This window comes from Fundulus heteroclitus, chromosome 18 (assembly GCF_011125445.2).
Source record: "Fundulus heteroclitus isolate FHET01 chromosome 18, MU-UCD_Fhet_4.1, whole genome shotgun sequence".
NCBI classification, from domain to species: Eukaryota; Metazoa; Chordata; class Actinopteri; order Cyprinodontiformes; family Fundulidae; genus Fundulus; species Fundulus heteroclitus.
In genome coordinates, this window is record NC_046378.1 from 7,701,656 (window position 1) to 7,720,482 (window position 18,827).

Consider the following 18,827-nt stretch of genomic DNA (forward strand, 5'->3'; position numbering starts at 1 on the left):
TTTGCATGTTTCATAACCACAATGATCGTAAAATAAGCATGGTATTTCAGCACAAGACATATATACCAGTTGAAAAACATTTATATCTGAGCAGGGATGAGAGTATAATTGGTGGTTGAATGTGAAACCTACAGCCCTTTGGATATGAACTATTGTTTATTAATAAATGGAAGTTTGTGAGGTTTGTTGACTCCTTTATTGTTGACTGCACTGAACTGAAAACTTTTGGCTGAAATTGTTTTCTTGATATATTATATCGTGGGTAATTACATAATAAGTATTGAGGAATATAGCTTTAGGTTTTGTGTTTATACCTAGAGCCAATCACTCCATGAAGATGGTTTTCAACATCTAAGACATGGATGAAAGTTTCTCAGACATCAAAACCCACTAGTAAGTGCTCAAAAGAAGCAAGCAACAGGAATACTAGCATAGATATTTAGAATTAGGGTAGTCAAAAATATTGATACTCTGAAAAGTATCGGTACTCAAATGCTGTACCCAGATACAATACTAATTTGGCATGGTATCGATACTAAATATTTTGCATACGAGGCAAACAAAGAAAGTAAACCCAAAGATCTTGACAAGCCTGTGTGCAAACGGTGCTTTAAAGTGGTGGCAACAAAGTCTAGCAGCACAACAAACTTGGCCGAACATCTCGAGAACCAACACTGTGCCCTTTATAATGAATTCTGACAGGTTAATAAATATAATATAAATATAAATAAATGTTCCCATTCATAATTTCATTTAGTACATTAAACGTATTACTGATGTTAGCGTGACCGGTGGTCCGCATTAATGTTGTGTCATTAGCTGTGGCTAGCATGCTACTAGGCATGGGTTATATTTGAGTTAGTTTTCTACCATTTATTTGAACACTTATTTAACTAGCATTAGTGATTCTGCGGAGAAACCATGTTCCATGTTGAGACAATAAAATATTTTTTATGCATTCAAATATTTGTCTTTTTTTATCCCCGTGGTATCAAAAATGGTAGTGATGGGTATAGATATCGAGTTTGAAATTTTACTATTGTGACAACCCTCTTCAGAATGAGACAAAGTTTAGCTTTTTAAATAAACCGATCAGATATATAGCATATATTTGACATTTTCTATTTAGTTCGAAGCAGACTGAATTGCCTGCCTGGAGAATCTCTCACAGGCAGACTCACTGGAGCAGAAACACAAGCTTGAATACAGCAGAACACCAGAAAAGTACATCAGGTGAGATAGCCAATGTCTGACCTGTTGTTTGTGTGCAGGAAGGGGTCAAAGTATCTCATAAAGTGATTTCTCAGCTGGTTTTAGTCTGCGTGTCGTTCTCTCTGAAAAGTCAAGACAAAAACTACAAAAAAATAATGAGAGAGTAAATACATTATGCTGACTCTGCCATCATCAAGGTTCTGAACAATATCACATTGAAAAGCATTAGATTAGAAGATAAAGGGCAGTGCTTTCTAGGAAGGGTACACAAACAAAACTAAAGTCCTATTTCACAACATACAACCAATTTAATACCAGCTATCCTGAAAATATTTCTTAATCAGAGCAATGGGTGAATACAAAGCTCTAACATATACCTCAGTTTCTAATTTGGGAGAAAAAAATCTAAAGTCCATCTCACACACCATGCATCCATCAGCAAGCACTCTACTCCAATAACTCTCTACAGAGTGTAGCAGTGTATACTTTTGGCATCTCCAACTGTTTTAAAAATATAATACACAATCTCATCTGTAAAATCAGGAATAAACAAAAGTGTGGCTTCTAAACAGACTGCTTCTGTTCTTGTACTTGCAGCTGTGCAAGAAATGTTTTTGCTCATTTACTACTAAAGTGAGGACTTTGATGTAAAGTGAGGAATGTTTTTCAATTCTCACTTTTTTTCTGGGCTAGGTGTTAGATTTAGCACTAAGGTGTCAATTAAGTTTAGGCTAGGCTCAGAGTTAGGCCACAGAAAAGCTTGAAAATAAATGGAAGTCAAAAGCACGGTCCTCACTTTCTATTTTAAGCAAGTGTGTGTGTGTGTGTGTGTGTGTGTGTGTGTGCATGCATGCGTTTTGCATATTGTACATGTAATGTCACAACATAAACTGTCCTGTTATGAAAGGTCTGCTGTTTCATGATTTTTGGACATAAAAATAAGGATTATGTAGTCACAAAACAAAATTTCTGGCAGGCCGGAATACTGTGATATAAGAGTAAAGTATCGTTCACTGTACGATATTTTCAATCGTGGTACTCATATACAGCTCAAACTGTACAACGCCCTCGTTTTGGAACCAGGCCTGGGCAAGCTTTACACGGGCTCCGGTGGGCTGCGTTCAGCCTGTCGAGCATGAGGATTTCTGTACGGCCTTCCTGGCGTGGCTGTGTTCAGTTCCTGGGTCAGCTTTTCTCCTGGACAGCTTAGAAAGGTCGCTGCTGCTTTCATTTTTACGTTGGTTTTACAGAAAACAGACTTTACTTAGCTTAATTGACTCTGCGTATGTTTGTGGGTCTCCGAACCTCATGCCGGCCCACGGTCGCGTCGATGTGAAACTCCTCCTCCCAAGTGCCCACGGACAGGGAGAAAGCATTCCTCCCCAGTGCTGCTGATAAACAGCAGGCGAAAGAGAGAGCGATTGTTCCGGGCAACTAGACTTTATACAGTGGGCACCCTGCTGTGAGAACAGTCCCATAGGGGAGTGAGTCTCTGCTAGCATTAGAGACAGTGATTTAATTTCATTCTTAGCTGAAGGCAAAACAGTATGACAGGTCAAAGACTGGAAATGAGCAAAAGGTCTGCAATATAAACGCAGGCAGTAATGACAAGAGGCTGACCGGAAAATAAATGTGAAGTAATGTCTGAAAGACATATGAATCATATAGTAAATAAAACAGGCAGCGATTAAAAAAAGTACTAGAATATTACAAAATAAAAGAAAAAAAACAACAACCACAGAGCTATGTGCAGGTTGGTGTGTACATGTGTCTCTCCTAATCATCACCTTTGTTCACCAATCTTTGGTCAGTTCAGGAAATTCTACAGAACATGGAACCCATGTGAAGCTGGTGCTCCAGAGACTGTCTTTGGCTTTTTTTGGCTATTAGTAAAAGCCAAAAAAGTGTGACTTTCATGCCATATCTATAACTTTCCTGTATTATGTTTTCAAAGGTGGGCAGGTAAAGACTCATCCAGGAAAAGAAGCAGTTCAGACATGGCCTACTCCAGACACCAGATAACAGCTCCAACATTTTCTGGGGTTTGCCAGCTTTAGCAGCCGTTTCATTAGGAACTGAAGCCTAGTTGCCATTCTTCTCTTCCCTGACAAACCTCTCTCAGAGAGACTTTCTCCTTCCTCTTGGAGGTAGATGCCTCTGATTCTGGGGTTGGTACCATCCTGTAAAAAAGAATGTCCTCAGATAGTAACCCAGCTAACAAGTGAATGCTCAGAGGATGTTGTGCAAACGTCATCTGAAAGTCGAACGTCCAATGTTCAGGAAATGACGACTGATCGTTCACTTGGCATGAAAAAAATAAATCAGTTTTTATATCTTTTAAGCCACAATAATTATTCACTTGCAAATCTCTATTTTTGTCTTGTTGGAAAAAGTGTAAATTTCTGGTGCCCTATGAACTTTGGGTGAATGTTGTGAAAGTACTCCTCCTTCCCGCATTCTCTCCATAGGAAACTCCTCTGCCCTAGGAAGCTTATACAATCCTAAAACTTAACACCTTTCAGTGTGCACTGACAGTAAGCTTCGAAAAATCCACGGCTCTGATACAGCTCGCCTGGGTATAGAAAGGAGAAGTGTCTTCTTTCCTTTTTTTTTTACCCTTCAGGTGTGGTTCATGGTTTGAAAATAATAAAATTGTATTTCAGATTGACCTACTCTGTTTATAGTGGTCCTTAATATTAATGTTGTCACGCTTCAGTTATTCTGGATTTCCTCTGGAAATAAAACCTTCTCATTTCTCCTTCACTCCGTGGCCAATCACTGACAAGATGGGAGTTCACTCGAAACTCCTCTTGAGTCAGAGCGGTTTGGCCTTAGTCTTCAGCGGAGCTGCAGGAACCCGGCTGGCCCTGAAAAAAAAAACACTGCTCCTGAAACACTTCGGAGTAGTGTGTCTCGTGCCCAATACAAACCAGTGAAACTGAGCTTTAAATTCAAAACAAAATATAAAGCTGTTGTTTTATTTTTTAGCAATAAAGGTAATTCTGCTGCTTCTGGTCTTACTCAAACCCCTTTACACAACAGCCACATTCACACAATCGCACTCACTCATCAGTACATTTTCTCACATTATCCCTCAGTGTTTGGTTCTCGACTGTGAGTGAAGCCAGTTGTGCGGGCTGAACTACAGAGACTCCCTCAGAACTAGAAATTCCTTGTGAATCCTGCTGCTGAAACAGGAAAATTACATATCAACCATGTCTTCGCTCCTATCATCCCCACTGAAATCATCTCAGCTAGAGGTCTTTAGTTTTGTTCAACAGGGAAATATTGGCGCATGAACCAAGAACTTGGCATCGCACTCTGAAGCATTTCCGTCACTTATCCAACACCTCTGAGGCAGCATCTCATATGGATTAAGCAGGCACACAATTCATACATTTCAGCAGCCTCAGGTGTACTCTTTTTAAAGCTTACATATGATACAGCCTTCCCTGCTTCCCTGCAGCTTCCCTGTCTCCAATATTCCATCCACCAGAACTCAACTTCACAGTGCCATAAATTATGGAACAAGACCAAGCTTGCATTGCAACAAACCTCTGCTCAAAACAAAAAGATTGCTGACAGAAAACACATCCCCACCCCCACTTACACCAGGGGACAAAAGGTGTGGTTGTCATCTAAAGATTTACATTTACAATCATGCTAAGAAGACCTCTAGGTCTGTATGACATTGGATTTGTCAGCAGTCCATCCACTGTCCACCTGAAACTCCCTTCTCATCTCCATGTTCATCCCATCCTCCGTGTCTCTCAAATTAAACCATTCTTGTCCAGTTTCAAGTGCTACTTTTTGAACTCTTATGGCTGTGATCCATACTCTGTTTCATGTGGAGCTGAACAGTACCCCAAAATGAATTAAGTGGTGTGTTGAGAGGTCAGTCAGCTTTGCTAATACTGATGTCAGGGGACCTATTTAAGAAGAGAAACTGTTGGGAACTTTGTTTCTATGATGCTGTGCTTGCTGTGAAAAGGCTTGGATATTAATTTATGCTAATATACCTGCTGTATTCCCTCAGCAAAAAACCCCAGAGAAGTTAGACATGAAAAACTATGTGTGTATGTGTGCCTGTGTGTGTAACAGTGGGAGCACGCTGCGGGTGTTAAGTACTAACACTGAACTCTCAGTGTAAAGACTTTAATCATTTGTTGCTTTCTTTCAAATGAGAGAGCAGTTGCATTTAGAAGAAAACAACCTTAGCATGCATGATTATATCGACATAAATAAATGCTTTCAAAGTGATACACTCTGGCGTTTGACTGCTGAAGACCTCACGAGGGAAGATGTGAAAGGAATGACTGACAGCATGGACAGTCTAGAAAGTGACAGATGAAACTCAGGTAGAAAACTGACAGCTTATTGAAAAAGCTGTCTAATAATAAACCACTGAGACCATCAACATACTGAGATCCAAGTCACTGCTAGTAGCCATGCAGCATGTTAAGCAGTTAGTCCGAGTCACACTATAGCATGAGCACAGTTGGCATTCAGGTTGAAAGTTGCTCAATTCATGATGTGACAGCAAATAGATGATTGTGTAGCAGCAACCTAAGTGTTCATTGTCATACATCATATTCCCCTGATTTCTGTAGAGATCTTATAAACTATGGTTCATGTTACATCACAAACACTTTCTGACAAGCTTTAATATAATTGTTCAGTTGTTTGTTGCTAAGAAAGGTTTTTAAGTATATTGAATTGTTAAACCTTCTACTAATAAAGCCACCCCGCTATCAGGTTGAACGATTTTGAAAAACAAAGATAGTTGTTAGGCTGGTTTTGTCTGAGGAAGTTTGGATCAGTAAGAGTTTGATACATGAATCAAAAGCAGTGTTTACAAAAAGCTGCCAGGAGCAATCAAGTTCTACTTGGGGGTTGTGCACGAGAGAAAGCAGCATAAAATGATGATGAGATGAATGCAATTCATAACATAGGAGGTGCCAGTTTAAATATAATTTTATAACAACACAAAATAAAGGAGAGAGAAAGTGTAACTGAAAAGTGGAGTTGTGTGAATGGAGTTCAGCGTATTGCTTGCTGCTGAAGTTACATACCAACACATGCATGAGATGCAGACTCCCCTGTACAACTGCTTTTACACAGACCTGAGCCTCGCTCTGAAGTAGACGCTAGACAAAGACAGAAATGCAAGGCAGCACTGAGAGTGTTTCTTTTCCTTTTAATTGTATCAGTGATTGAATATTGTGTTTACTTTAATTTAATCTATTGATGAAGTTTTTTTTTTCTTTGTATGTGCCCTGTGTTCAACTGCCAACATGTCCAAGGTGTTGCGCATGAATACGCGCAACAATCTTCCCAGGATAAGCATGTGTTGACCCTGGAGGGATGGATGTTTGCTGGACTGTAAATGGCCTGTATTAGTTGGATCTCACTGCTGTATTTACATATATACAAACATAGCTGTATCCAATGGATTAATTATTGCATGGATGTTTATACAACGGTTTTTAATTAAAACAACGGGGGATATAACACAGAATCTAATAGCTGACCAGAAGATTCAATTTTAGAAATCATAAAATGTTTTTGTTTATTTTTATTATTATTAATATTAAACAGTCCAGAAAGTCTAAGGCAAGGCTTTGTCAGCATCATGATCGCTGAAAATTGGACAAGAAATGGCAAAAAAAAAAACAACAGCACATTAGCTGACAGCAACAACAAGTAAGCAACCACCAGAAGAAAATGGAATCTCGTCTCTGACTAAATGCTGCTTTTCTGTCCTTAATTAAGTTTCAGCAAACAATAGGGTCACAGACACTCCGTATCTTTACTATACATTAAGCTGTTGTACTCTCTACTTAGAAAGCCATCAACTAGTCTCTAATCTAATTCTAAGGTACCTTTATCATTGTGCTGATGATGGCTACAGGGCACTCACATAAAGAAGAAAAAGCAACAACAACAATGCAACAAATAAATGTGGTAAACAGTCACCAAGACAAAAGCATATCAATAAAACATGTATGTCTAAATTAATGGAGGTTGCTCTGTTACAAACCGACATTTGATATTGAACTGACCACTTTTTTTCTATTTTAGCTTTGACAAGATGCAAACCAGCTGCTGGAACTGTAACATTAACCACTGGGATGATATCTATAGGCATTTATTTTAAATCAATGAATATTTTTTCTTATTCTAGAACTTAAAGCTATGGTGGTACATTTTTCCAACAGTCTCCCCAAGTCCCTTTTTGAATAACTGCACATGCACAAGATCCTCTTACTTTACTGTAGCGCCCTTCAGGGGGATCGCATGGGGAAAAATATCTCCCAAATCTACTCTCTAGTCTCATTTGTTTCTACTGAGGCCTTCCTCTTCTTATAAAAAATGAACGCGGTTCACTTCTTACTCAATGCAGACTTTTAGTATAGAATGTTTTGAAAATGAGACCCCACAAGTGCAGCTTTTTTGGCTTCTTTAAGCCCAATCAATCCTTCAGTGGGTGTTTAAATGAAAGCTTAAAATTGATTGGGGTCTTTTAATTGACCCCAGTTTTAATTTAATTTTAAAACTATGTTTTGTGTATTTGACACTAGGGCAGGATGATGATTCAATAACTATATATATATATATATATATATATATATATATATATATATATATATATATATATATATATATATATATATATATATATATATATATATATATATATATATATATATCGATAGACATATATCAATGATAAATAAAAGGTTCAATAGAATAACAATTTTCCTTCCTTTAGCATTGTAGCAAATCTTGTAGGTTAATATTACAGTCATTACATCCTCCAAACCAATCAGAAACACAGACCCAGGAACCAAGCTCCACCCCCTTCAAAGAGTTCAGAGAGAACGTGTTCTGTTTTCTTTTTTAAAAATGTGTAGTTCTGATAAAAAGTTGATTGAATAAAGGGTTGAGTTTGAATTCAGTGTTTATGTGTTCTGTATCTGAAAATTGGTTGCTTAGCAGCAGCATAAAATGGTCAGGGCTGCACTTAAAATCGAAAAATGTTTCGAATTTGATGATAATTATCAATATCGCTCAATATGAATTATATTTTATCAACATGCATTTTTTCTATATCATCCAGCCCTATTTCAGACATTATGTGGTCCAGAAAACAACATATGGAAACATTTGCATTAGAACATACTTCATGTTAATATAAGTTTAGTCAACACAATAATTCTGCTTTTATGCTTAATTATTGCTAGTGTACATTATATTACATTTTCAATATATTACATTTTCAATTTTCAATCTGCCACACAAATAAGTACACATATAGTCATCAACTAGTGCATTCATATATAAACATGATCTGACGTCTACGTTAATCAAGACTGATCTAATTAGAAAATCTGACCCCAGCAGCAAAAAAGAGCACATAAAAGCACAAAAGATCTAATTCCAAATTGCTTTGAAGGATATTTTCTAGCATTTCAAGAATGTATAGACTTGTCACTTCTTTAAATGAGTATGCTTGAAGTTCCATTGTTCAACTCTAACAGCCTCCTGCTCTTATTAGAGACTCCACTTAAAAATCCTGAATAAAGAGAAACCAATGGGCTGTTTAATTAGTTGTTGCAATAAATCTGACTCAGTTCATTCAAGTTCAGTTTTTACATAAAGATGGAAATCACCAGCTGGTAATTAATAATAATTAATCAAAAATGTACTGATTTCAGTATATTTTCCGTAGCAGTCTTAGTAACTTTGGCAGCCTGGCTTTCTCGCCTCTCCATTCTTTTATTAAAATGTGTTCCTCAACAGACATCATCAGGCCTCTTGACAGCACCAATCTGGTGAGCTGCAACACTCACTCTGGATGTACGAAGGCTCTAAAAGATATATTTTAACTGACACGGATGAAGGAACAGCACTCAAACAGTCTTTTTTTACTCATCTGTGAGACTGCCTGTGATCCTGTCAGCCTGATTCAACCATTTTCTTCGGCTCTTACATAGTGTTAAGTTATTTGACTGTACAGCTAAAATCCTAGTTGAAAGCTTTAGTCCAAAAACTCATTAGCTAACTCTGGTCTGATTATGGTTAGGCTTATACAGCCTGAGCTGTGATTAAATCTCAGTGTGTCCAGTATGTCTGGTAGAGCACTCCAAACTTAACACAGTCTGGCTCTCAGAGAGAGAAAAATCAGGACTCCAAATGAAACCAATCACTGTAGTTGGCTTTGATCACTAAAGACCATGCAGAGAACTCAATAAGATTTAAAGTTGCTTCTACTGAGACCTCTTTACATGTTCAAGTTCTATATTTCCCCCTGCATCTTCCAAGATCCTCTATATACTGATTGGTATCAATGAATCCTCTAATCCTATAGCACTGCCTAACCTCTGATTTTATAGCGTTGTCAAGCAAAGAAAAACATACAGACATGTAGTGTATGAATGTATAAAAATCCCAATGGTCAGGGCTGAAATTGTGCTTTAATTAGTTGTATAGAAAATATTTGAAAAGAGAGTGGGGAATTGCAGGGATGTGTAGGATGTGCTGAGTTTTTTGTGAGAGTAGTGCGTAAGTATACAACATGGCAGCTCACTAGCAAGCCAACAAACTCTCCAGCCCAGATAAAAAAATAGCCAATAAAACCTAGCCAAATATTGAATATAATCATGTTCTTTTCCTTATCACCGACAGAAGGTAAATGGTTTGTTCAGCGCTTGAATTAATCCGACGACCCCGAAGCACTTTGCACTAATGAGCTATTCACCCATTCATTCACACACTGACGGTGGTGAGCTATGTTAGTAGCCACAGCTGCCCTGGGGCAGACTGACAGAGGTGAGGCTGCCATACATCGGCGCCACTGCTAGCAGGCAATAAGAGTGAAGTGTCTTGCCTAAGGACACAACAACAGAGACAGTCAGAGCGGGGGATCAAACCGCCAAACCAACAAATGGCAGTGTGAGCTCCCTAACCTCTTAAGCTGATCATTAAAATAAATGATCTGCATAAAATGGCCAGGGGTGCACTTAAAATATATGTTTTGAATTTGTTGATAATTATAGATATCTATCAATGTGATTTCTATTATATCAATATTTGTTTTTAATGTATCGCCCAGCTCTAAGCTGAAGTGAAACTATAACAGAAAATCAGACTTAGAAACAACTTATGCTTCATCCCAAGAAGAAAACCTAGTAAATGAAAGAAGAAAATTGATATTAGAACTTAATAAAATACTAGGGGCTAGTCTCTAATTCCAAATATAGAGATTATGGTTGAAGAACTTGGATCATAGTAATAAATCTTAGAAACATCTTTCAAATTATTTAAAAAAAGCTTCAGGAGAAGGTAACAACATTAACTAACAGTAATCATTGACGGAGATCTTGAGACTAGCCTTGAGGCTATTTTTTCCCTGATCTCGGTCTTGGTCTCAGCCTGGGAATGCGATGCCTCACTCTTGGGCTCAGCCTCCTACTGTTGGGTCTCGAAAAATTTGGTTGAGGCTGGTCCGAAACCCTGTAAATATTTTCAAATACGAACTCCCTTTGATCTCAGCCGCAAATGCGCATAACAAAAAAAGCAAACTAACTAAATAGATGTTTCCCCCCAGATTTATAGCGACCCAGATCCGTCCCCCACATTAAGCCCACATGAGGCGAGAATCAACAGCACCCGCAAAACTGACAATTATTGCTCCATTAGTAAGACTAATTTACATTGCAGCGTGCAATGGTTGCAACACATTTAACTGGATCCTCACTTTCTGCTCCCCAGACGCACAGGGTACAAATACTTTGACACGACACCTGAACGCAGTCAGAACTGCCTCTCGGCTCTCCAACTCAGAAAGTTGAATTTACAGTATCTCACCAGCCCGACATAGATTCATGCTGTCAGCTACTCACGTAAGTTACATGTTTGTGTACATTTGTAAAGCTGAGAGGCGCTGCGAGCACCCGGCTTTGAGGTGATGTTTTTCTGAGCTCTGTAGATTCAAGTTTCTGTCTAAAAATCAATGCGTCTGTGTAAAAGAACAAAACAAATTAAAAACAAAAAAACACAACAACTCTGACCCCCTTTGTACCTACAGAGCAACTCATTGCTGAGCCTGAGATCATGGAAATGGGGGGGGGGGGGGGGGGAGTTTTAATCAGTAGAAGAAGAAGTAAAAGTGTAATGGCTAGTTCACAATTTCAGCCTTTTCAGTCATAGTTAGAGAGCAGCCTAATCCCAGCATTCTGTGGGTCTGCTTTGCCCGGTTTTAACAACACATAACCGCTCTGAAAAACTGCTTAGCTAACAGCTTACGTTCCCTTAGAAAACGATTGTGCATGCGCGTCAACTTTCGGAAAAAGCGTTTGTGAGTGGTGCGTTTATTGCAATAGCACTTTACACAACTAGTCCACAAATGTCACAAAACACTGCATGCAATTGTGAGCGATACAGGTTATCCATATATTCTTTTTTAGGTAAGTTTTCGATATAGTAGACAGGGTTTGATGCATTACATGACTGAAAATTGTTAACAACCCCTAAGTAGGCTATCATATGGCTGTTGAATTTCCTAGATGTGAAAGATAATCGTTTTGTAATCAAATTTAATTTATTCACAGTACTTTTACAAACAACTGCTCTTGGCTGAAGTGTCAGAAACCAGTGACTACAAAAGGACTGAAGCTACCAAGCTTACATCTGAATAAGTTCTGGGTTTTTATAGAGGAGAGTTGTACGGTATACTAGACATAATAGATGCAAAAATTACTTAGAGATTTATGCAACCAGGCATTCAAACAATAAAATAACTGGAAAACACCTCCCTGTCCCTCATTACAAATGTTTCACCAGGTTACATATGTCCTTATTAGTTTTTTTGATGATGATGATTATTTAATAACTAGAATTACTTTTAGTTTAAGAATGGATGTTTTTTAATTCTATATTTTGAGCTTTAAATCATCACTTTTTTGTTGGGGCTTTTTGTTAAGACAACAGTTGCCCAAAATATAGGAATAATTCTGCATTCAGACCAAATGCTTTTGGAGCATCAATGGCATCGAGTTTGGAACAGGAACAAATATTTTTACTATTTAATACTGATAGATGTTGACATCAAGCCTCCTGAATGATGCCCACTAACCCGAGACAGATGGACAGACGCTCTTCAGTTGAAATTGGCCTCCTGTAGTTGTCCTAGCTGGAGATTCCGGCACTGATGCCAGTGAGCAGGTTGTCAAACTGGGCTTAGGTGAGAAGTAAATAGCACTGAATGCGACCCTTGTCTATGTGCGGCTCCTGGAGTAGGAGGTGAAACTCATAAAACTCAAAACGCCTCTGAATTATCTAGTGAATCCAGACATGCCGCAGAGGCGTCCAACGATGAGGTTATCTACCTTTATTCAGTAAATAAATCAGAGCCACTCTCTTGATTTTATCCGAAATTCTTCAAAGTGTCTGGCAGAGTAAAAGAACAGGGTACTTCCTCCCAATGGGAGTCACTTTGCCAGACGCACCGTCTAGAGCAGGCATGTCCAAAGTGCGGCTTGGGGGCCATTTGTGGCCCCTGGACTGACTTTGATTGGCCCCAAAACTGCATTTCAAGAAAGATTTAGTCTACTGCAAAGATTTGGCTGATGGAGATGGAAACATTTTATTTTTATTAGGGTAAAATGAATACAGACAGGTTGCGATCTTACAACAGAAAACGCTGGGTACAACACAATGTATTCATGCTTCAATAACCACACTTTTTACATTCTATTTCATTTCATAGTAAATATGGCCACATCTGTCTGAGGACTTTAACTCAGATGCAAACTTTTGTGCATTAAAAGCTGTTTTTTTTTCTTCAAATCATTTCTCAAAATGAGATAAACGCAGCAGTTTTTTTCAAAGAAATACTGGCCTAAATCCTGCCCTCCTATTGCTGGACCAAAAATAATTCAGTTTTTTTTTTCTTTTTTTATCAATTACAGCTAATATAATTAGCTTTTAATAAAGCAAATGTGCAAAAAAACATTTTTAACTATGGCTCTCCAGTAACTTAACATAATTTTACTTCAGAATCTGAATAATTTGTTTAATTAAAAGTATCATATAAAAAAATCACTACATGATTTTTGGGTTATTTTTTATTGTTATTATTTTTTGGCCCTCGGGAACTTTTAACTTAAGAATTTTGGTCCACATGCCAAAAAGTTTGGACAGACATTTATGTGCAAAAGCATCCAAGTCGAGGCGTTGGACGACTTCTTGATGCTCAAGAGGGGTTTGGTCTGAGCACAGCATAATTCTAAAGATTCGGTCTTGGTCTTGGCCTTAGGGGGCCCGGTCTTGGTCCTTAGTGTTTGACTCCATCACTGACAGTAATGGCATAACAACTAATGACCCTAAAGAAATTAGCACAAGTTATAATAGGTTTTTCCTCAAATATAATATTGATCTCTCCAATTCTGAAATAAATAGTTTCCTATAAAGTTAATACTCCCTAATTAAATTAGGAACAGAAAAAAAGTTTCTGCAGTTACCTTTAACAACAACAGAAATCCATGAAGCAGATAAAGTATACCTAATGGCACAGATTCAGGACCTCATGGCTCTAATTCTACAAATATTCTGCACTCTGCTAGCCCCCACCTTCCAAAGGATGTTCACAGAAATTAAGGAAACCTCAATACTCTCTCCAAATATAAATTGTGCTGAAATAAACCGTATACTCAAGCTGCATACAGATCCCACACTTCCATCTAGCTACAGCCCAAAATCACTTAGTATACTTTTTTCATGGATTAGATTACTATACAGCTCAGCCAATACCTGTGTGGAAACCTTGTACCCTTTTTGCCACTCTTACAACTGTACCAGGAGACAAACTCACTCTCATACACCCACTCACCACAAAAACACTTATTTCGACACATATGCTCACCTACCCACACACCAACGCACTGACACACAAAGAATCTAAATGGTTTAAAGTCATACAGAAAAATCATGCCTTCCTAGAATCTGGAAGGCTGTCCTCTGTAGAAAACAAAACCAAAAAAACAAACAAACAGAAAAACAATCAAAATTGAATAAATCAAACTTATGAAGATAATTGAAAAATGAAAATGTTAAGATCTTCAACAGGCTGACTTAAAAAATGTGACATTTTCAGTGTTGTTCTTGATAATGGTTGATTTGCTTCTGATCATCTTCTTCCATTATAACCAAAATGCTTCACACCCTAATGTCACTAACTGATGGCTGGATAATCTTCATCCAGTTCTTTTTTTAAGTAGAGAGCAGAAATCACAGCTCCATCAATTACAACAATCATTCTGCTCTTGAAGCGGCAAAGTGCCCTGACACCATCGCATTACCACAACCATGTCAGACTGTGTGATGTTACTTTTCTGACATGCAATTTTAGTATTATACCCGATGTTATAGAACCCCCCCCCCCCAAAAAAAAAAGAAAATTTAAATGAAAAATCCCTCTCCAACTCTCTAATCACTCTCTAATCACTGCTATTTTCGTTCAGTTTCCTTCTTATTGATAAAATATGAAGACTGGCATTAAGTGAGACAACTGATGATGGGAGTGCTTTAAATGGTGTGCTATGTTCTTTTGTGACTTCTGGGATGAGTCCTGTATGCACTCTTGGAGTAATTTTTAAAGAGAGTTAGTGTTGGGAAGGTTCTCCATTGTTACGTGTTGCCTCCATTTCTGGCCCTCATTGTGGTTTGCTTCAGTCCCAGAGCCTTGGAAATGGCTTTGTAAACCTTTCCTAATAATAATGTTAAGAACTGTTTCTTATCTGTTCTTGTATTTGTACAGATTGGGGCATGATGAGTTGCTTTTAGACAACAACCTCATTCATGTTTTCACAGAGGTTATATAAAAATTGATTTCTTAATTCTACATAATCTGACAGTAATAGGGGCCAGAGCATGTCCACAATTCACAGTTAATTCAAGATTTAGCACAGTAGGCGCTAGGCAGTTGGTTTTACTGACAGGGCCAGGTCGGTTTAGTTAGCCTCTTTTCTCTTAATAAATGAAATCATCATTTGAAAAGCGCATGCTGTATCTATGTAGGTTATCTCTGTCCGGGCTTTATTCATCTGTCTGAAGCGTGAATAAAAATCAAGAACAGATCTATAAAAGAACAGATACTTTATCAGATCACTGTATATTCTCCAGGAAGCAACTGTTGAATGTTTATGGAAGAAAAAGAGGAATGTGCATTTAACCAAAAGGATTAAGTTTTCAAATTCTATATTGTCTGTTTTGTTTAAGACCTCTAGTTGGGCTGAATCTAGCACTAGCCATACACCCCCCACCCACCTATGTCTATCAGTGCTTGAGTCCGGTCGAGGTTAAAGTGTTCTACTTAGTGACAATTGATGATGGGTAAGTTTAGTTTACTGAGTTTCTGATTTCTGATTATTTGTATTTAACCATGTCTGTCTTAAAATGCCCATAGTTGTCTTGGAAACAGCTAACTATCCTGCAGCAGATGCTAGCATACATTATCTGTTTTACATGTTAAGAAGGAACAACAACATCATTCCAGCTGTGGTACATCTGCACACATCCACTATGTAAGACAGAGATTTTTTTCATCATGATCCCAAATGTTAAATAAAGCCATAGGCTTACAAGAGTCCTGATATGTTTTTTTTTCTACATTGTTATATTAAAGTATCTCTCTTTTTTAAACAGAAAAACTACACTCCTGTAGCGTTCTTATTGAACAGAAACCAGATTGTTTTAGAGATTAATGAAACTGGATTATTTGGTAATTAATTTGCTCAAACAATAAAAGACAATTAAAGAGAAAACAAACAGTAATGATGATAGAATATAATTTATGCGTAAGCAGCTGGCCTTGTTAGGGAAAGAACGCGTACCTGTGTGATTAAAACTGGGCTCAGCATAAGATAAATACTTAACTAACAAGGGGCAGCCACTGAGCTCAGCACTAAAGAGGAAATATTCACATTAAATCACGACTACGGTGTTTTCAAAAGCAGGCATCTTATATATGTTTACTGGCTACACTTAGGAAAAGCCGAGAACAACCAGGGTCAGTTGTGCAAATCAGTTTGCATCTGAGTATTTAAAAGTAGGTTTGAAGTGTGATTGGCTGTGAGAGGTAATACAGAGTTTGAGCCCAGTTAGATTTTTCTTTCCGCCCTAGGTCTCTATTACGTAATATTGGTGGACATATATTCAGGACAGACAGAAAGCTACAGAGAAATAAAAGAATGAAATCATCAGAGTGATGGAGCATGGTGTAACAGCAGGATAGCAGGAGGACAAGCCAACTTACCAAGAACTGAGACAGGTAGTGATAGGAACTTTGAGGTTCTTGTTTTTTTTTTTTGTTTTGTTTTTTTTTGTTTTTTTTTTAAGTAATAGAAAATACATTTATATTGTTCAACTGGTGCCGGGAGTTTCATTTTTGTCTCTGAACCAACAACTTTTTTTTTCTCAAAATGTTTTGAATGGTACATCTGTGGCTTACTCTTGCTGTTGTATGGAAAGCAAGGCATGATCAAAACATTATCACTGCACAAGAGACACTCTTAGTTGCAGAAGAAAAAAAACTACAGGAACTAAAGATTGGTGGGGGAAGTACATCAGAACACACAACTACCCCAACAGCATGAAGATGTTTGTAGCCGGCATGATTTATGGAGCTCACCTGTTTGTAGGCTAAGATTTGTTCATTATTAACAGTTTTTAAAGACAGATTAAAAAATGTACAATGTAGCAAAGCGTAAAGCATGCTTAAACCTATAGTAGCCACGAGGACTTACTATAGCTCAAAGGAAACACATTAGTGTGAGTTAAAAGTCTGACATAATCCCTCTGTGGAGCGCCTGTTTCTGACACCTCAGCGTGTGTCTTGGGTTAAACAGAGCAGAGAAAGGCTCAGGAGGCTGACTGTTGTCACTTCTTGTTGCAGCACTCAGCCTCAAGTGGTCAACGGTGTTTTCAAACTCTTTAACCCAAACACGAGCATATCAAGTCACAACTGTAACATCAGATAAGCACATTTTCTTTTAGACTAGCTAGACTCTCTTACAGTCAGCAGAGAGTCGTTTTTTTCCCCTGCTGACATGTAATTACAAAGGTAGGCAGGAGAAATGAGATAAGAATGAAATCCCTTTTCCCACGTCTCCTGGCTCCCACAGGGCTCACTCCTCTTTCCTGTGGCACTTCTTTGTCATCTTCAAACACCCTCATGAATCACATCCACCTGGAACACTCTCCACATTTATGGACTCCCTGCCAACACGAGAGCTGTGCCAAAGAGAGTCCTGTGGGTCAAAACCGATCAATCCAAACGGAATTATACACTACAGTAAAGAGCAGAATGGAGTGTAAGATGGCAAAGTGTTTCGGACCAATCTAGTTTTTTACACTGGAGCAATGAAGCCCATCTGTTCATTCTCCAACTCCGCTGAGGCTTGTGCGCCATGAGCCTCCAGCGCTGCGCTCTGTGCCCCCTCGCCTACTGTACACAGAGACTGCTGTCAGCTCGTCTACTCTCACCAGCAACTTTATTCAGCCTGAACACAGCGCTCCTGAAGTCTGGGGCATCGCCGCTGCGGCTGGACGCTGCTCTGCCTTGTCAGGTGTTTTCAGGGAAAACATAAACTCCACATACCTTCAGAGATCCGGTCAGCGTCAGGCGGAGAGACGCACATTTAAATATCCACTGTAGGTGTTACTTTCCTCTCAACATCGGCCAAAAAATAAAAATGAAAAAAATAAAATAAATCAAACCCATCGCGTCATTTAAAGAGAAAACAATGAAACGACTCCTTGCCTTGAAATCCAAAGAGGAAAGCGATCCCGGTGATCCAAGCCGTGGGTATCCAGAAGTAACGCATGGTGTCCGGTCTTCCGTTGCTAAAGCTCCGCGCTCTTCCACACGAAGCTGCGTCTCCAGCGGTAAGTTTCCAGAAGAGAGAGCGCTGCAGGCGAAGCCAAGCGGAGGAAAGGAATCCCAATCTGAGGGGAGCCTATGAGAGCTGGAGACCCGATCAGTGCTTTGCTTGGCGCCTTCACATGGACAGTAGCGACCCCTACTGAAGAGCTCACCGAGACAAGGATGGCCTCCGTGTGTGTGTGTGTGTGTGTGTGTGTGTGTGTGTGGTGTTGGGGGGGAATTCCCTCATATTGTGAGTATATATGTATATATATATATATATATATATATATATATATATATATATATATATATATATATATTAAACATTAAACTGCCAGGGGAATTGTATTATATATATATATATATATATATATATATATATATATATATATATATATATATATATATATATATATATATATATATTAAACATTAAACTGCCAGGGGAATTGTATTATATATATATATTATATATAATATATATATATATAGATATATATATATATATATATAATATATATATATATATATATATATATATATATATATATATATATATATATATATATATAATACAATTCCCCTGGCAGTTTAATGTTTAAAAGTATCTCCATTCCTCCCATGTTTGGGAATGAAACAGACATTCTCAAAAGATAACTGGACAATGCAGGAGCATCCATTTTTTTTA

At 38.1% G+C, this 18,827-nt stretch overlaps 1 protein-coding gene across 1 annotated transcript in view; it reads right to left on the reverse strand.

The window, feature by feature from the left end:
* The window catches only part of LOC105933220 (limbic system associated membrane protein), a gene marked incomplete in the record, with an annotated part of 539,059 nt that extends 520,783 nt beyond the window's left edge, over positions 1 to 18,276 (reverse strand). Inside the window, 1 exon segment of the mRNA XM_021321539.2 lies at positions 18,034 to 18,276. Coding sequence (XP_021177214.2) covers positions 18,034 to 18,098 — 65 coding nt within the window.
* Positions 18,277 to 18,827: the final 551 nt, after the last annotated feature.